We start from the raw sequence: 19835 nt of genomic DNA, 5'->3' as shown, positions 1-19835 counted from the left end.
AAGGAGGCCGCTTAAACGGGTGAAATTGATGTGGTATACCATGACATCGGATGACACAAGAAAGATATCAACATCTTGGACCGCCATCGAAAGTGGCTACAGAAAATCGTCTTCGCTTCTTTGGTCATGTATTAAGGAGAAAAGCAGATTGCCTCGTTCAATTCAGTTCTGATGAATTTGTCGGCTTCTAGCTGGAAGAGGCCAACAGGGCGAAAACGGAAGTTCTGGACTGAGGTGATTAAAGGAGACCTGAGGACACTCGACGTAGAAGGGCATTTCAGCTAAGACTTAAGGTTTCGCAGAATATGGAATAGCGACGAAAGGATTGATTCTCTCGCAGAAGATCGAGAATGATGGGCAGAGCTATGTTCAAGGACGACACACCTCGGCGAAGATCCGGGTAATCGCGTCAGGCGATGACATCACATCACCCTTCCCCCGCTACAGCGAGGCGCTGTAGATATGCCCAGTATTAAAGATTTGAAATATTCCCAAGATTTCTATACAACTAATTGGAAGTAGCATCATCCTCATGTTTTTTTTTGCGAAAATAACGTTTCCGAAAAAAAAAAGAATAGTGGAGAAGATTTGCACTAATGCAACAACTGCTGCCCCTATCATTTTGGGAGTTGGACGTAATGGGTTTACACAGCCAAATCCTCCGAACGTGTGAGCAACGCACAACTAAGCAGAGTAATTATACATAATACATTCTAGTGTTTTCTCATACTCCAACTTATTGAGGAGAAAAAACGCTTTTCAACTAAAATAGGACATTCTAGAAGTTATCCAACCAATACATCTTCTAGGTTGAGGGGTCAATTTCATTCTAGCAGCATGACCTGCTGTCGTACTGTTTAAAATTAATTAGATATAAATATAGGAAAATTCCTAACACAATATAGAATAGGCCCAGTGATAGGTTTCATAATGGGACAATGAGATGTATCCTAGCTACAGAAAGACAGTCGACCATGATGCTGTGGAGTCTTCGACTTCCTCATGATGACGTTATATCTTTTTCTTTCTTTCACACTTACTAGCGACCACATCTTACGTCAACGTGGGACAAAAGAAAAGCAATGAGGCATGTTGACAAGCTGATTTCGTTCAGGGAGATGCTGTTCGCGTCCTAGTCCTTATGCTGCATCATTCTTGTAGTAGTTTTTGTAGGAAAACTTAAGAGAACAGAACAAGGTCATCTAGAAACCATCCGAGTTGAATGGAACTGGATCAAATCGTTTAAACAAGTGGCGACAACAGTTTTTTCTCCTTTTATTGATTAATTCGCGTCGATCTACTAATTTATTATCCTACGCTGGGCTGAACATATTCTGGGTAATTTCGCATCTCTGAATATCTACGATGACGAGAAAATATTCGAGCCTTACTGCTGGATATTTTTCACTAATTTCTTGAATGACATGAAGTTTTCAACCTACAAAAAAACTTGGATTTGATAGTTGGTTCTCCTAGCACGTCGAAGACGTAAGCTTTCGATATGAACGTAAAGACCCAAGATTTATTAGGTGCATTGAAAACCAGAACAAGAGACAAGAACAAGAAAAATACAGAAAGGGAACCAATGCTCAAAAATTGCTCGGTGGACTCTACCGTCGCGGAGTCGGTGTGTAAGCCATTTTCTGCTTCGTAAGATCACCGCCAATACCGTAACGCTCTTTAACTTCTTCCAAACGTTCTTTCGCCTGAGAAAAGACATATACTCAATACGAAATTGACAACTAGAAAAAACTTAACTAAAAATCCAACACAAGAAAAACACACCTTTTCTGTGTCCATTCTTTTGTATGCCTTCGTAGCTTGATAGTAAAGAACAACCAAGTATCTGAATGAAGAGATGTAAAACAATAAATTGTGTGAATAACCTGATTTCTAGAACAAACCTATTCGAAACATTGAAACCACTCATGTGCTCGCAAGCATTCTTTGCATCATAGATGTCTTCGTAAACAACAAAGGCTGTTCCTCGAGTTTCATTGGTGGAACCACTGAAATGCCACTTCTGTTCTTAGAAGGAATTAGAAAGAGAGCAATTACTCAGCCATAATTGAACACAACACGATATTTTATACTACGAAGTTTAAAGCGTCGCAAGAAATAAATCTGCATTAAGACAGATGTACAAAATGTAATAACACCTACACTCGAATCTGCCGAATCGCTCCGAATTTTCCAAAAATTTCATACATTTCACTGGAGGTGATTTTGTACGGCAAGTTTTTGATGTAAAGTATCCGGTTCACCTGCAACAAAAAAATAGACTAGATAGTCGACTAAGCCAAAAATGATTCTATCTGATTAAAGAACACTTACATTACATTCGACATTTATAGAGAAAATCCAGGAAGGAGTACAAATCAAACATAGTCATGATCAAAAGTTTGCGTATGAAACTAACCTCCGGTGGCAGTTTAGAACTGCGTCCTCTTGCTGCCATAGCCATCTTGAATTTTCAGTGTGAAACAGAGATTCCGCACAAAAAAAAAAACACTGGAAAACAAAGATTACGTAGCTACTCTGTGAAAGAAAAGGGTTGAAATTTTCGAAGTATCCAGCAGAGATATAGACAAGATGGAGGAGGAGAAGAATACGAAAATAGAGCCATGGAAGGAAACCCAAAACAATTCTAGGTGTCGCCGCCGCCTTAAATGTATCCCCGGGAGCCGCAGAACATACATCCCAACTAACGTCTGCAAGAAGTTGCTCGCTTTGTTTTCTGCCCAAGATTTTTTCGTTTCGTAGGTTTTTGTCTGTGTTTATAGTCGACTAAAAAGGACACGAATCACAGAGCAGTTGCGTAAGCGGCTGCTCTCGAGGCGGCGCGGTGAAGATGGGGGTTGGAGTCGACGTGGGATCATCGCGAACTGCACCGATGGACGATGCTATATGTGTTCCTCACTCGATCCCAACCGTTACGATCGACCGCACCACTTCGAACGCAGTCGCGTACGCAACCGCACCAAGCTTCATGTCGTTACAAGCCTACTATGCAAGATCTCGCAGCCTAGTGCTTTGAGAAGTTGTTTTTTTATATTCTGCTCATTTTCTTCGATTTTGGTCTCTTTTTGATGTTGTACGGCTGTTCCAAAATAGCATTCATAAAACGAAGAATATTTCAGGAAGATGCGCGTTGAGAAGGTGAAGACTAGGAAAGGGAAGCGCGTCTTGGAAGATCGTGCTCCAAAAACAGTGGAAAATGACAAAACCGCTCTCATCATCAAGGGCTCGAAGACGAGCCAAACAGTTACAGATGCACTAATGGATATTTATATGCTCAAAAAGCCATTAGTTCAACAACTGAAAAAGTAATTGCCACTGAGTTTCGCTGCGCCATTTCTTCTATATTCTAGTATTTATCTCGGCAATTCCAGGCATAATTCTTTCCGTCCATTCGATGACGAAACTCCTATTGAAAAATTCGGGGAGAAGTACGACGCCTCTCTGTTCTTATTCGGTTCTTCATCAAAGAAACGACCAAGTAGTTTGGTGTTTGGTCGAACCCACGATGGCCAAATACTGGACATGGTGGAATTGAACATAGTGAACTTTACACCAGCCAGAGATTTTGAGGTTAATCTTTATGGAGTTTTTGTTAAATTCAATGTTTGCTACAGTTAAAATCTGGGCCAGTAATTTTGCTCCGATCCTCTATTATATTTTGTCAAAAAGTGCGACTTATGAGTAGATTGTTCTCTATAATCCTGAAGATGAAGTTGGAATTGAAAGACGACAGATTTTTTTCTTCGTATGGTCATAAGTATGGACCACAAGTTCAAAGCAGCAATATCTATCCATTTCAATGGACCTGGAACTTGTACCCTTTTCGAGCGGAAATCGCTAGCAACTTGAGTGTTCTTCCTTCTTTTATGATTCTCTGATTCGGAAGACAATGAAGAAACTACGTACTAAAGTTTATTTGTTCGCGTGAATTTACACTTTATTTTAACTTTTTTTTAAATAATTTTTTTAATGGCGAAAATATTGAAAAAAATGGTATTGGTGGTCGTATTGATGTTGTATTCATAGATGCAATAGACGGAGGCAGTGCTCTGATCCCCTTCACTTTGGAACGCTTTGGGAGGGGATCTCCTTCACTTTTAAACAGTTGGCGAAATCACCCCATTCACCTGTGGAGGGTCAGGCTTCTCCCTATCGTACCTATGGTTGTATTGATCCGGGTAATCGTGTCAAATTCATTACAAATCAACATTTTCGCTGCCTGGCATGCGCCAGACTTAATCTGGTCGAACGTATACTGGCCCGTGCAAGCCAACACAAATATAGTTGGGTCAAAACGACATGAATCACAACTAGCTGCGAACTAGATAAGTAGCTGCGCTCGAAGCGGATCCAATTTGGATTGATACGCCAGTGGCTTTTGACTTCATATCAATTTAAAAAAATCTAATCAGAGCGTCGTTGTTATAACTATCGACGGTATTTCAGCACGTTTTAGGACTTTGGTAGTGTTCAAAACATACGAACAACGAGACAAAAATAACTTATTATTCTTCATTTTCAGACACCAAAAGTGATGCTGGGGACGAAACCATGCATTAGTCTGGAGGGCCCCGATTTCGAATCTGAATCAACCATGAAAAGAATAGGAAATCTCTTGGTGGACTTCTTCAAAGGACCAACTATTGATATGGTATCATTCACTCAATTTTTTCTATATTTCTCGTACTCTTTCACCATTCTGCCCTCACCTATTTATTCTTGTATCTACTATTGTATAATGTCTCTGTATGGCATTCTATTTTCAAAATGAGTTTGTGAATTGCTGTAAATGGGATGTAGGGTTATTCTTTTAGGGATCTTGATGTTATTCAACCATTGCCGACCTAGTTTCATCCATGTTTGTCTACCTGTTATTCGTTTATATTCAATCAATATCTTTTACAGGTGCGATTACAAGGCCTCGAAATGCTTATATCCTTTACAGCTAAGGAAAATATAATTTATATGCGAGTTTATAGGTGAATAATTCCTCATTCATGTCGGGATTTACTACTTCTTCTGGTTATTCTTCTTTTGTGAGTGGCCCGAGTAGAGCTTCAGATATCTTTTTCATACTAAAATATATATAAATAGAGGTGCAAGAAGACTTGCTTGTGGATCTTTCAAGAACGAATGATCTACGTTGACGAAAATGAGAGAAGCTGTTGCTTTTGTTTGTTTGTTTTTTCTAAAAGGTTTCGTGTAGTTCCCATGCAAATAGCTTCATGTGGTTCTCTATTCTATAAGAAATTCTAGAAATTAAGATAAAGTGACATCTGAGTTGTTATTATCAATGTGTTCAGAGTGTTGCTGCTCAAAAGTGCTACAAATGTGCCACGAATAGAACTTTTGGAGATGGGACCGTCGATTGATTTCAAAGTAGACCGAACAAAACTAGCTAGTGACAGTCTGTTCAAGGCAGCATGCAAGAAACCTAAAGCTTTGATGGTGAGTAATCATTTTTGTTTCTAGAATGTATTGCGTAGAAGCACTCTTCACCGATTTATTTCTACTTTTAGACTAAATGTAGCTTATAAGTGTTCTGAATAAGGAATACTTTCCAGGCAAAACGGCGCAAGAATATGTCTGAAGATGTCTTCGGTAATCAGTTAGCTCGAATCCACGTGGGCAAACAAAACACAGACTCCATCCAAACAAGGTATGCTGTCTTGAACTGTGTTATTGGTTCCTTATGTTTCTGCATTCACTATCATTACCACTGAGCAGTTGTCATGAAGTTGGAACTGTTTGTCCTTCATTCCCACTCTTTTTTCTAAAGAACACACCACTTGCACATCTTCACTGCTCAGACCACGTCCGTAATGAGGTCCTCTGAAGCAGAAGGTAGCCGTTGTGGAAGGAGTTTATTTATGGTCGTGCTGTTAATCTCTTGTAAAGCGAGAGAATTACGAAGAAGAAAGTTGAGCAACCCCCCGTCCCATCTTCTGGAAAATTAGAGCACACCTGTTAAAGATGCCCTTTGTTCCTTTCTATTACACTTTCAGTTTCAATTAACAGTTACTGCATGTAGTTTTCAAAGTCCGATCTCCTCCATCCGTAGTAAAAAAAAATGGATATAGATGTATGTAGCATATAGCTGAGTACTATTTTCAGGAAACTTAAAGCTCTCAAGAAATCGAAAAGTGACGCTTCTACCTCTCGAACGAATGAAATAGAAGACGGCTCTGACGCTAGTGATTATGAGGATGCTAGCGATAATGAGGAAGCTATGGAGGACTAACCCTCCATTTGTTTGTTATTTGTTGTTGATTTTCTCGTTGTTTGAACTTAAAATGTTTATTATGGATAAATATACACATACGTCAGAAATGACCAATAAAACAACCCATAGTTATGCTTGCGCCTTTGACTTCTGTAGATAGTGATAAGATGGCAGTAGCCGTCGCAGAACCTCTAGTTGACCTTGGGGAACCTGAAATGCTGAGAATTTACTTATTAGACGTTTTAATATGGTAGATAGTTTACCCATACCGGTGGATTATCGTTAGCAACCCGTCGTTCGTTAAATTTCCCATAAATCACTGTCCGTTCTGGCAATGTTTCCTTTGCGAATAATTTGCATCTGACTCCAATCGAACATCCATTACTGATGCAGCTGTTTGGGCTGACTTCACATTGAACATGAAGCACGTTGTTGTTGCCTACTGTAGGAGCATGGACAACTGCAAGAAAATAATGGTTAACTGGATTGACCTATGAGAGAGTTCACAACTACACTAGTTTTTTTTAATAATGTATGAATACATTCAAAAAAAAAGAATTCATTGAGAAGTCTGACTTCGTTCACTGCCTTTGAAAACTCAAGAAATAAAACAGAAAGATTCTACGGAGACACGTTCCCCACAAACTTGGCGAACACTTCACTGCATACAATACTACATGTAATAAAAACATTAGCAAATCTCTTGCGAGTAGCATGTACAGAAAATATTTGCAAACTATACCTGCTCCAACCTCAATGACGTTCTGATTCCCAATCTCCATGAGTTTATCGTCATTTTCTAGTCTGAAACATGTCGTTGCTTTGAATATGCAACTCTAAATGCTTAATTTATGTCCATACATGAAATATCCAATTACATTTCTTTACAATTGTTCAGAACAATAAAAAGGTCATAAAGTAAATGCGAATGTTTCCGTGAAACGATCATTCGCGTTTACAAAGAGTATTCTCACAGAACTGCTGCTATGCGAAATCGGCTGTTTCGAAGTATTATGGAAAAGAGCTAACAATAAAGTACAAACGATGATTTTAAAAAATGTAGTCCAAAGTGTAAAGTTTCTGTCTTTGGAGAACTGCTCCATCCTGGTATTTCCAAGCCAGAATAACCAGGTCCGTGCAGTTGTATACGCGGCTGCGCTCGAAGCAGCGTATTTGAGAACGAGGTGGGACCATTGCTAACTCCATTCGGACTAGCTAGTCATGGTCCCACTTAAATTAAAATCGTCAGTTAACCGTGTGACTACAAGCGCAATCGCAACAGCACCGAACTCCAGATTGTTTTGACGCGACTATACCAAAATCAGTATTCACAAAGTTCTTTTCCTGTCATACACGTAACTGCTATTCTAAGGAACATTTAATTGTGTTAACAAATAAAACATCGTTATAATAAGTAAATAAATAAGAGAAAAATAGGTCTTCTAGAAAATATTTGAGAACGAGGTGGGACCATTGCTAACTCCATTCGAACAATAAAGATCAGTTACGAATAAGTCAAAAGTCTGCGACTGTTGGCAATCACTTGGATGTCCTTTCCTTCCAAATCCTTCCTACCCTCAAAATCGATAGGCATCCATCGTGAAGGGGATTTCGAAAACATGTTTTAGAAAACAAAACCGCTCTAACCTCCGTCCCAGAGCCCGCGTCCGACAGATCAATCCGTCGCAGGCGAACGTAATCCTTGGTAGTGGGAAATTGAATTTTAAAAATACCATTCGAAAGCAAATGGATCGGTGACTTCAAATATTACCTTACCAATACCCGACGCATCTCTAGGGCAGAGAAAAAACTTCTTTAGGTCCCGGAGAAATAGACTTCATTCTACTGTTAAGATAAGTTAGACTTTCCTGGATTTTCCAAAGTGGTCACCAGTAAAATCAATCAACAACTTCGTGTACAATCCATCAATGCAACTTCCCTTATAATCTTTGGAACGACAAAAAAAGTCTGAAAATAACCCACATATTTTCAATGAGAGAACGGTCTTCGATAATATTATTCTCCCCGATGATAATCGGCCCATTGGTAGCTTTTATGATCGCGAATGGATGTACAACGGTCCCAGCGCCGATGCTAACACATCCTTCCAACGTCGCTTCGCGACAGACAATTGCTGTTGGATGAATTTCCACCCTACAATCACTTTCTTACTTGAGACTGTAAGAGGAAATATATAAGACGAGCTGAAGGATAATGGAACCGTAACGTGGACAGCTAGAAACAGTTCGGTCACAAGTTAGGTTACAAATCTTAATGTGAAGTTAATGAACTAACCCTTGTGGAAGCTTCTTCTCCACCATTCAGGATCCTAGACAGACCTGTTGATGAACTGGTTAATTGTAAAGTATAAATCGTTCACTTATACTACTACTACAAGAGAACTAAAGACTTTACTAACGGGTGAGTGAGTACAAACTTAAAGGAGCTATAAAACTGTAAGACTGGCCGCAGAGTTCACTGCCGCGCGAGCGCCGCGATTCAACTGCTACCGCCGCGCGGCAAGAATCGACGGTGGTTTCGATGCTTGTGGGAAAAAATCCACCTTAAATATCCTTCAATAGGCAATTATGATTCGACCACCTTCTCTGCAATACCTGGTCGATATCAGTTGACGAAGGCGGGCCTGTGCTCTCCCTATGGGGCAGCGGCTGTGCGGTTGCTTTTGGCGTTTCGGGGTGTCAACGAAAAACATTTGCGTACAAAAGAAATCGATCCCTGACTATTCCACTGGCGTTGCACGACCAACCCAGTACACCAACTACCACATCGCCCATTTCGGCGCGTTCACTGCTCCTATAGTCGGCTCAAAACTACATGAGGGGTGTAGCTGTGGTGCATTTGCGCACACGCTCAAACCGGCGCGGTGGAAGCAGCAGTTGCGGCCGAGTTGGGACCGTCGCAAACTGCAGCGATGGGTGGTGCCAACAAGGATTTCACCACGTTCCTATCCGCTACGCTTCACCGAAGCGCCTCGAGAGAAGCCGCGTACGCAATTGCGTACGTGCTTCATGTGGTTTTGACCCTACTATATAATGGGTTTTCCGCGGCTATTTCGGTGCGGTTTTTGAATTGAATAAAAAGGGAAAGAAGTGAAAGGTTATGGTTGATGGTAGAAGTTGTTTGAAGCTGAGGATAAAGCAGAATAGTTTGGAGAGTTCATATTAGGGAAATTCCGTTTAAAAATATGAGTGAAAGTGTTGTTTGTTTCCTTCTTCTGAATTGATAAATGAAGCTCCCCTCACATCTCTGGAAGTACAAGAGATGGTTTAGCGATGCTCCATTGGTCGGTGTTATGCCAATTTTTTTCTTCACTTTTTTCGCTTTCTGGGTGTTTCTTTTTGCATATCCAACTACGTAAAATTGGCATCCAACGCCTGACGATCAGCGACTAATGCCTCGCAGACATACACTGTACCTAAACGCGTATCTCGAAGATACAGAGGTCTGCTCGCCACTCATACACTTAACTAGTCAAATTGATTTTATGCAGAGACTAGGTTGAAACAAAGTGATAAAACGCTGTAGAAACAAAGTTTTATTGGATCGGACGTGAAACATTGGTAAAAGCAAATGCTAGTGTATTTGACATGCGCTTTACAAAAGCATTTTGTCCACATTAAAAAAAAAAACTGACAAAGCATTGGTCTGAATGGTTTTTTCCGGCTTCGGAACCTTCGGCGGCAAAATCTATTTGTCGTTAGCGCCGTTACGTATTAAGCGCTAATCAACACAAATTTTATTCTTTAATTTTATCCATTTAATCTTTGTGAAGTTGTAGACAAACCTTGGGGACCTGGCATATTTATGACATAAAGCTACTGGGCGTAGAGTTCCTGTATTTGGAAGTTGAACATGAAATAGTTGATCGCGTTGTGACGAATAAATATTTATGGGCTGCGAGTTTATGTAATACAGATAGGGCGAAAAAGTGTTAAATTATCCGATCTGTTAAAATCCAGATGTGTCAGTCTTTCCCCTGCAGCATGTTTTTTTTCTTTTGTTGCTAAAATCTTTATGTGTGTGGAATTCCTCGAATAAGCTCAATGTAGGTCACGAGGACAGCATAATACTTTTTCATATGCTTCCAATAAAATATCTTTCAATAGGATAGGAGGATCTAATTCTTCCTATTCTCCGATAATACAATCTACCATATTCGCATATCAGAACTTGCGGCGTCAATACGCTTTTCACTACTTTCCCTTTTAAATTCGCATTTTCCATCGCTCCGTCGCGACGCAGATGTCGCGCGCGGCAGTGATTCGCCTGCACCTGTCTTTTAGTCAGGCAAAAGGAACCGTGGTCTGGGTGATTCCAAGCGTGGTCATGGATGCTGCCCAACCGATGGAGCGACAGCTCAACTACGCTTAAGCACGCGGCACTGAAGGCAGGTCAGGACCGGTCACCCGATTTTCGCGAGTACCTCTTGTCCTGCACCCTTCAATAACCATCGAAGCACAGAGCCGCCCGCCAGCTGTGAACTCTGCGGGCAGCCAGAGATTATGAGACCCAGGATGCTAAAAGTTAGACGTATCGCCATAACGACAACTACTTGCACCTGTCTTTTAGTCGTACTTTGAGGCGTCGCAGGATTAATTTGAATTAAGAACAGCATTTTCAGTACGTAGGGTTTCGCTTTATTTATCCTCTTTGCATTCTTCTTTTTTCTCTTCCAAAACCTACTGATGCATGCTAACGTCGGCGTTTTATACGCGGTCAGGTTGCTGCGTAATAGTGCGTAGTCGTAGACGGCACACTTGTTGTAGTCAGTATTTGTTCACTTTTTAAGAAATACTTTTTGAGTGGCTATGGGTAGTTTTTACAGCATGAAAATTGTCCTCAATGGCAACGGATCTGCTCAATATTCTATATCCCTGTCTTAGCTGGAAAGGTAGGTGTTTTTGGTTTTCTAGTTTGTTGGGGTATCCTCCTTGGTCAAATGTAGTGGTTGAGGGGGGGAAGGGGGAACACTCAGGACTGCTCTAATCAAACTGTACTAGAGTTGCACTTAGAGCGCAAAATACGTTCTTAGTGCACAAAGAGCGTTTTTAACTGTAAAGTGCGGACTGCGGAGAAACCATCTCTCAGACTATTTTCAGTTTCCTTGAAAGTTGTACATGACATGACTTAGCTATTCATTTCCACTAATCTTGTTTGGAGTCTCTGGTGAAGTTAAATCATTAATGGTTCCAGCTTTTCCTGCTTTTCTCTCCTTGTAGATTTAGCCTAAATGCCATAGATCCTCTATGGCATGTAGGCTCCTCTATGACTGATGCTTCGTCCTTAGGGTCTTAGGGGAATTTGATTATTTAATTCGAAAAATAAGGACACCACTGAGTGTCCCCCCCCCCCCTTTCAACCAACTACGTTTTATCCACCATTAATCCTAGAGGATCTATGACCTGTAAGCCAGAGTTAAAAAAAAGTAAGCTACAGCGTCGAGAAATAAAGGCGTCACAGAGTCCCCCTCCCCTCCCCAACTACATTTTCCTCGAGTAGTCCCGAGTGGCCTCCTCCCTTTCTACTACACCTTAGTCTCTGATACGTCAAGATTTTGACATACATATGTCTTATGTATTTCAGTTACCACTCTGAACGAATGTGAAATGTACCTCGTGCTTTTTTGGTTTTATTTAAAGTGCTTTGAAACTAGTAATGCTTCAAGTTTTAAGGAAATGAAGTGTTGATTTTGAAGCGAATATTTTGTTCTCACATGTTTTTCCCATGCATTTGCAGTTTTTTTAGCTTTTTTCTTTCTTTCTTTCTTCTTCAATTTCTTCAAAACCTAACTACTGAGATTATCTCATGTCCTCACCACAAATGTTTTATCTCTTTCACGTACTATAATAATAATAGTTCTGCTTCGAAGCACTACCTATTTTGCTTGTGGAGCTATATAAAGATTTAGTGTGGTAGAATGTATCAGTAATCAGCATCCAGTGAATCCTCTTTTCCTTGTTTGTAACAAATTCTATTTCTGCTAGGATGTTTTTCTTTGCCGTGATAGATGACGTCAGCAACTATGTAATACCATTCCAGCTTCTTATTAGCTATTCTGAATTTTATAATGAAAATTGAAGTTTCCATGTACGATTTCCTATAAACCTCACCATTTTGATGTTCAATAATTGATTTCTTTAATTGAGCTGGACATGAGGTTGTTACTATCCTTTATCTGTGGCTAACGTTTCGGCTTATAACTTCTTTTGTTTTCCGGATGAGATAGTCACGTTCGATTCCACCCTTCAGGCTCTGAAGAAGGCGATATTGCCGAAACGTTAGCGAAGAAAAAGGGTAGTAACAACCTCGTGCCCGGCTCAATTAAAAAAAAAAAAAACCAATTATCGAAAATCGAAGATTCGAAATTTCATGTCAATCTTTTTTTCTCCAACTCCGACTATTCTGTACTATATTAACGGTTTGGAGGTACATCTCCCAGAAGTGCAAAAGTTCGACCTTCCTTGAATCTTGGCATAGATATTGCAACTTGTCGATAAATTGAAGCAACAGCCAAGATTGTTAAGGAACATTATTACGGCTATAGTTTCGGCGTCGTCGCCTTCGTCAGAGCCTGGAATGGCTATGCCAAGATTCAAGGAACTTTTGGAGGTAGTAGTACGATTCAGTGAAAATAAGAAAAGAGAAGGAGAAAGAGTAAGTGTCCCAGAAAAAAGCTTATCTCAGTGTACTGATGCTTCTTTTTATTCATCAACATCGTTGTCTTTGAGGAACGAAAATCGAGGGAGAAATTTACGAGAATATCGTTTGCTCGTGTTTAAAATATAGTTAGCGTTCAAACCCAAGCCTTCATTGTTTTGATTAGGATTCCGGTATGTGGTAGAATTCTGAAATACTATCACTAGAAATCAAGTTTGAATTTCTTTTGATCCATTTCCGAAATGCATTATTACTATCGATTGCTGTATTTCATTTTACATGCGGGTTACTGTCTATCGGAATTAAAATAGCACAATAGCAATTGCCTTTGATACTGCATTTTTACTGCGTGTTTGACCGTGTACCACATATACGCGTTATTTTGTTCGGACGTTTTGGAAATCGGGAAGGTGGGGCTGTGGTTTTATTATTTCAGAGCTACGTTAATTTGTGTTTCTTTGTATTCTCTTTTTTAAGGAATCTTGGTTAGTCTCCCCTTTTTGTAATTATTCATGCGCTCTCTCAATATTTAGAGATCCATAACCACTCTTAAAATGTGCAGTAAGATGGAAAGTGCTATACACGTTATATTTTTTCTTCAGATTTTTTCATCAGAAGGAGTTTTCAAAGTTTTTAACTCATCGTTTGATTACATCTTTTGATGTACATTACGATTATGGGTTTACCTTCATTTTTCATTTCCTTATTTGGTGTCATATTGGTTATTTCTCGCGTATCATCGATATTTGAACAGTCTGCGTTGCAGAATCGTATCTGAACCGTTCACATCCTTTAATACGAATATCTGCTGCAGTGTGTCTTTAATTGAATCCATTTCCTAGTACTACAATAAAAACTAGCTATGCCAGATTGAATGTTAGGCTTAAAATGCTCGAAGCATTCTTACTATAATCTCTGAAAATCAATGCAGTTATTATTCTTTCTTGGGCGAGTGTAGCGAAATGTTAGGAAGTTCCACTGTTACTGCATGTTTGATGATTCGAAACCTTCCTACGCTAAACAAGCTTTTCGTTCCTACGTAGCTGACGAATTGATATCGGAATTGTCTGAGAGAATAAAAACACTGACTTCTTGTATCGGCTGGCTTCCGCGAATTACCGTATAGGCTGCCTATGCGTTTATAAAAGTATCAAACGATAAAACGGGTATAAATGGGTATTTCTGGGTACAAATTGTTTCTCCCATCTTATGATTGTGGGACGACTGCAGGTGGCCGTTAAGGATTTTTTGATGGCCGGAAACACCTTCAATCTGACCAATCCGATAAAGCATTTTGATAAGACAAAGAAAAAATTTTCTTAATTCCCTTACGTTCTCCCCTAAAATCTCTTCTTTCGATTTTCCTACGACCTCCCTTCTAATTTGCGCCCCACATAGAATAATAGATGGACTTCGCAAATTCATCAACATCAGTAAGGACGATTGCTAGGCGATGGCTGCGGCGGGTTCGAAGCAGAGTGCGCCCACTCGATCGTCGTCGTCGACGGCAGCGGCAGCAGTATTGCCGGCGCCTTCATGCACTCCTCTTCTTCCAAGCACATCGATCTCGGGGCGCCTTTCCTCCTCCCGTGTGGCTCTCTGCACCATATATGTCTATGTTCAGCATTCAGCGGCAGCCAACATTGTTGTTAACGTTTGGGCGGCCGGCTATGTATGGATTTTTGCCGATATACGCACTTGGTGCAATCATTTTCCCGTTTTATTTGCGAACGGTGCGATGTTATTGTGAATGTGTGCTCCCGTACCTTTCACTGCGGAAAAAATTCACCAACCAAAAATTTTACATTTTTTCTCTGCTTTCTCTGGTTTGTCTTCTATTCTGTTTCATTCATTGATCATTCATGCAACTCTCAGTGGGTGTTCTGTCCTGTTTCTGTGTTGCTAGCACTTAAATCGGTCGTGTGAAAGATGCATGATGCACTATCAAATGCACTATCTTGGCAGCATCAAAATGCATACAAAAAATGGGTTTTCTTCTATGTAATTTTATAGTTGAGCAAAGATGGTGAGCTTTTGCATAGTTACTATTTGAAACTTCTTAAATCGTTGTCCTTTTTCTTAGTTTTTATCTTTATTGCCAACAAGTGCAGCTAGTCAGAAAATTGAACATAACTTACCTAAGGTATTTCTCACTGTCTTTCGGAACTAATCCAATGCTTGAGTGAGTACAACGGATTTTTCCTCTATTTAAAATTTTGTTTCTACATTGAAACTCACTTGTTGACGTGGATAAGTTCGTTAAATTAGTCATACTATTTTTCTTCGATTTTTTTCCACCTTTTTAGTTGTTCAAAAAGTGTTTTTTTTTTTTGGAAAATTTTAGGATGTTATTTCAGAATCTATAAAGTTTTTTTTTCCTCGATTCCGGTTACCTAAAAGGTTAGTTGCAGCAGTAGTCTTTACATGTTTTTGCTCTGTTTTTCGTTTTCAGATTATCGGTGATACAAATCCTTTCGCGCTCCCATTGTCGTTATTTCCCACGGCATTGTTAATTCTTTTGTTCTCCTTTGCAAAAACGTATCCATTGTGAATTCTTTTTCCTTTTCACGCGAATTTTCATGCGGTCGAGATTGGTTATGAAAACGGATTTTGTTTTAGAATGGAATTTTTGAAGTTGTTCAAGCAAAAAAAAAATAGAGCCAATTCAATTTCCAAGATTTATAGCTCTTGTCACGGGATGTATGACGCTGAAAATTGACTGAGATAAGAAACGTTAAGCAGAAACGATCTTTCGAACGAGACTTCGGTGATAAGCCAGTTTTTATTGTGCAATATAGTTTTAACTCGTGTCTCGTTGGTCTTTTTCAGTATTTTCCCATGTTCGCATATATAGAAACATAGTTTTGGATGGAGGTTACATTCTTTGTATTGATGTACGACTCCTTCGGGTAGTTTCATCCTCTTGTTTCGTTTCTTCCCTCTTTCCAATCAATTTGTTTCAGTAAGGAAGATAAATCATTTTGAAGTTTTTCTATTTCATCAAAGAATTTTCTCCTAATATTTATGAATTCAGTTGTTTTTTGCTTCTCGTGGCCTATTTGATTTAGTTTCAGATCACTTTTCTATTTCCTGAGTACTCAAAATGGCTGGATTCTTAATGAAACAAATGGTGGGCAATCAGCTGAACGAAGTGACAGGAGGCCTCGGTATCGGTGGAGACCAGAATGCCGATAAAACTGCTGAAGGCGAAGATCCAGAGGTAATTTCGAGAGATCTACGCACCTATGACGTCATTTTCACCGCAAATTTACCTTATATTAGTATAGAATATCGGAACGATAGATAGAGCCGTTTTTGTACCTCTTTTTACTTCCTTTCAATTTTCGCATGTTTGTTTTTTGTGTTAAAAGTTTAGTATTTGCTATGTGAAATCACCCTGGTTCGGTGAGTGGTCCTCCTTTTTTTTGCTATCGGTGGTTTTTTCAACGAGTTTTTTACAGTTCCATACTTTTTAACGAAGTTCTTTTCCGTTTCTCATACAATTTGCCCTTTTGCAATCCTATGAAGTGGAGTGGTCGCTTTTTTTTCGATAAACTGAACTATGCTAGTAGTCATAATATGTTTCCTTTAATTTAGCATACATGTTTCTTTCTAATCTTATTTAGCCAACAATTTTCACTATCTGCCATAAAACGAGTGTTTAGTCAGAGTATCGACTTTCGGCTTAAGAAGCATGTTTTGCTTTCGGCTTCGAAGGATTGCATTCTTTTAATGCGCAGAGTGTTCCGTGGGAAGAACCGGGTCTGTAGAAGATCCTCGACGTTTTTGGTTTAGCTATAATTGGAACGTATGGGACGTCTGATAGTATAAATCTGATAAGTGGGAATAATTGTTAGCAAACATTGCGCGGAAAGTATCCAATACAAGTATGTTTGAAGAGGGTGTCACGTAGAATAGGAGGGACTGGTGTTTTTGAATCAGGGCGATCAGAACTTACAAAAAGTAACAATCGATGATGTACATGTATTAGTTGCTATCTAGTGCCTTAGAACGTTTTCGTCTGACTTATTTTCAGTTATCGATTACACTACTACGATATATTGGTCTTTATTTATTTCCTCTTTCTTACTCATGGAGATTGAAATACTTTCCAATATCCTAACGTTATTACTTCGGTGTCTGAATGAAGTAGTAAGAAATATGACGTTTGAAAGCAGCGTATCACGTTATTGTCTTAGCCTAGAAAACAGGATAATGGGAAACGTTGAGTTCAGTATGCAAATTACAAATATGAACGTGGACCCGCTCAATTTTGCGTAACTCTCCTTTAAAAAAGAGTGTCATGGAAAACGGCGCAAGCGCACCTACGAGGTAAGTTGGAACGTGCTACCTTTTTGCATCTACTACGTCTACAAGCAAGGAGCCGAAAATTAATGAGGGCTCCTCACCAGCCTCTTCAATGAAGACCAATGATTAGACCTGCTGAGTGATCCGGAACGTGTACAAGTGGGTGCGTTCTAATATGCTTAATTGATCATAGGGATAAACGTCCTTTCAACGCTGTTTTTTTTTAATGATTAGGGGAAATCGAGCTAGGGAAAGCTTACATTCATAATTATGCCACGAACTCTAACTCACGATATCCACACTACGTCAATCTCGTGTTACGCTATCTTTAATCGATTTTTGATTTTTTTCGGACAAAAAAGAACCATGGAATATCCAAATAATCGGACTTTCCAGCGTTTGAGGCATGCTATTTGAAGTATGCTGCTTTCTGCTTTCCTCATTCCGTCAAATTTGAGAGTGTCAGAAAGTTGTTGCGTTCCGAAGTTGCCAATTTCATCACACGCTATGAAGTGTTGAGAACACGACCAAGTGGTCTAATGGTATGATTCTCGCTTTGGTTGCGAGAGGCGCCGGTTTCGATCACCGGATTGGCCCACCTTTTGCGTCCGCTGCGAAAATTTTGACTAGGAAATTGTTGTATGTATCTGGTCGTAAGAACACAGTGTGTGTGTGTGTGTGTAGAACTGATTAATTTATTTTTTACAGGTTGTGGCAGCGCGCTTAGAGGAACAGGAACGTCGTAAGGAGAAACATCGCAAGATGGAAGCTGAAAGAGAGAAAATGCGTCAGGGAATCCGTGATAAGTACAAAATCCATAAAAAAGAAGAAGGCTGTGCAGCAATGGATTTCACCGAAGGACGTATAGGAGCAGCTAGAAAGACTCCTGAAGTGAGGTTTTTGTCTTATATTCAGTAATTGGAACAACTTAGCAACAGCATAAGTAACTGTTGCTATTTATTGTATTGCATTATCGGAGCAAATTTGATTAAAGTCGTTGGGAACGTTGAACACAGAAGCAGTCAGCCTCTATCCATATCACAACGATTATCTTTCAGCCCTTTAAAAAGACTTATTTTGTTGTTGCTAAGGATCTTTTCTCACTTATATGACTGTCGAATAAATATCAGATCAAAGTCAGATAGAAACCACAAACTATTGGTGACTTCTATCTGCTATCAAAATAATCATATAGCAAGATCTTCCTAATTATCCGCATATTTGGATCTTAGAGTGGCTTACATTTCTCAGCAAAATGTTGATAAGTTGCACCCATGAAAGAGAAAACAATTATAATTAGTATAATTGCGTTGAAACGACTTGAAGGACGGACATTCGGGTAAGCGGCTGCGCTCGAAGCGGCGCGGTGAAGCATAGCGGTTGGGATCGTGTAAAGATCCTCGCTATTGATATTTATCTCTACAATTCGCCATGGTCCCACCTTGATCCCAACCGCAGTCTGTCTGCACCGCACCACTTCGAGCACAGCCGCTTACGCAACATTCCGTGCTTAATGTCGTTTTGTCTGCCTATGGATAAAACAGTTTACGAATTTAATAATGCTTGTTTCGATCATGTAAACTGCCATACTTCGTTAATTTTTTTCTCTTTTTAAACTATTAAGATTAGTTACTTGTTAAACTGAATGCTCAATTTTGAGTGCTTTTTTTTGTTATGTCAATGAGGGAGGTTTAGTAAAACTTTATTATTGGCCTAATGTTTCGACAACTTCGTCTTTATCAAAGGCCTGAAAGTAGTTCGAGGTCTTTGATAAAGACGAAGTTGTCGAAACGTCAAGTCAACAATAAAGTTTCACCAAAATACAATTCACAATGCCGAGATTTCAAGAGGAGAGGGCTTGGAGATTCTTTGAGTGTTTTACCTGGTCGGTGCAAAATACTTTTGGCAAACACTCGTAGCATTTTTAAATGGTGGACAGAACAAACTGATAGATACTTTCCATAGTCTTTCTTTTCATTTAGGAGCTAGCTGCTGCGATGAACGCAGAAGATGACAGCATTATTGGGCAACTAGGCCTAACTGAACAAGTTGAACGTGCAAAGACTCTTGCTACAGGAGCATTCGAAACTGTCAAAGGATTCCTACCATTTGGAAAATAATTTTTTCTCTTCATTCTAGCTGGTTCAGCTTTATTTTGGATGTGTGTACTCATATTCTATACATTTTCACCGATTTACTCCCAGAAGAAGAGTTCTAGTAATAATCCTTGGATTTTGATACTTTTGCTTGCTTTCTTGCTGATAATACCGTGCACCCATCCTGTCTATTTTTATAAAAAGAAATGTGTTGCAAGTTAATCCTAACAAACCCTTGCGAACGAGAGTCCAGCCTAACATTGACTGTTCCAAGTGTGTAGTCGGTTGATTTTAACGATACTAGGTATGTTATGACGTATATAAACAGTAATTATTGTAGGTGACTCACGTTTAAAATCTATTTACGTGCCAAATCATAAAAGAAAAACCTTCTTTTCTCTCGTTCGTTTCTCTTCCTTTCATGGTTCTATCTGATCATGTTTATCTTCGATCTCTCCATATTTTTCTATCCCGCTGAAATATTTTTGTCAACATCTATTGCTCTATTT

The 19835-nt window shown here is 39.5% G+C and overlaps 5 protein-coding genes across 7 annotated transcripts; 3 read left to right on the top strand and 2 right to left on the bottom strand.

The window, feature by feature from the left end:
* Positions 1-1610: 1610 nt before the first annotated feature.
* On the bottom strand, positions 1611-2464 carry RB195_007459 (uncharacterized protein; the record flags this gene model as incomplete). Its single annotated transcript, XM_013444963.2, has 5 exons — positions 1611-1706; positions 1786-1846; positions 1905-2009; positions 2164-2264; positions 2420-2464. The coding sequence occupies 5 exons, from the start codon at positions 2462-2464 to the stop codon at positions 1611-1613; spliced, it is 408 nt and encodes a 135-aa protein (XP_013300417.1).
* A 128-nt stretch (positions 2465-2592) lies between these two features.
* Positions 2593-6262, top strand: RB195_007458 (uncharacterized protein; the record flags this gene model as incomplete). 2 transcript variants are annotated; one of them, XM_064181097.1, is made up of 8 exons in its annotated part: positions 2593-2651; positions 3141-3326; positions 3393-3591; positions 4544-4672; positions 4927-5000; positions 5325-5469; positions 5586-5680; positions 6136-6262. In XM_064181097.1, the coding sequence occupies 8 exons, from the start codon at positions 2593-2595 to the stop codon at positions 6260-6262; spliced, it is 1014 nt and encodes a 337-aa protein (XP_064037911.1). The 2 variants fall into 2 exon arrangements, with proteins under 2 accessions (XP_064037911.1, XP_013300416.2); XM_013444962.2 differs by lacking the exon at positions 2593-2651 and having other exon boundaries at positions 3145-3326.
* Positions 6263-6373: 111 nt separating this feature from the next.
* RB195_007457 (uncharacterized protein) lies at positions 6374-8565 on the bottom strand (the record flags this gene model as incomplete). The annotated part of the gene is made up of 5 exons (XM_064181096.1): positions 6374-6454; positions 6514-6704; positions 6987-7048; positions 8228-8398; positions 8540-8565. The coding sequence occupies 5 exons, from the start codon at positions 8563-8565 to the stop codon at positions 6374-6376; spliced, it is 531 nt and encodes a 176-aa protein (XP_064037910.1).
* Positions 8566-9176: 611 nt separating this feature from the next.
* RB195_007456 (uncharacterized protein) lies at positions 9177-16041 on the top strand (the record flags this gene model as incomplete). The annotated part of the gene is made up of 4 exons (XM_064181095.1): positions 9177-9262; positions 10653-10656; positions 11091-11156; positions 15997-16041. 4 exons carry the CDS (start codon positions 9177-9179, stop codon positions 16039-16041), a joined length of 201 nt encoding a protein of 66 aa, XP_064037909.1.
* Positions 16026-19350, top strand: RB195_007455 (uncharacterized protein; the record flags this gene model as incomplete). Of its 2 annotated transcripts, none has more annotated exons than XM_064181093.1 (3): positions 16026-16142; positions 17939-18121; positions 19213-19350. In XM_064181093.1, 3 exons carry the CDS (start codon positions 16026-16028, stop codon positions 19348-19350), a joined length of 438 nt encoding a protein of 145 aa, XP_064037907.1. The 2 variants fall into 2 exon arrangements, with proteins under 2 accessions (XP_064037907.1, XP_064037908.1); XM_064181094.1 differs by having other exon boundaries at positions 16050-16142.
* Positions 19351-19835: the final 485 nt, after the last annotated feature.

This window comes from Necator americanus, chromosome I (genome assembly GCF_031761385.1).
Source record: "Necator americanus strain Aroian chromosome I, whole genome shotgun sequence".
Taxonomy (NCBI): domain Eukaryota; kingdom Metazoa; phylum Nematoda; class Chromadorea; order Rhabditida; family Ancylostomatidae; genus Necator; species Necator americanus.
Note: the sequence above shows the minus strand (reverse complement) of the source record. Positions and strands in the feature narration are given on the sequence as shown.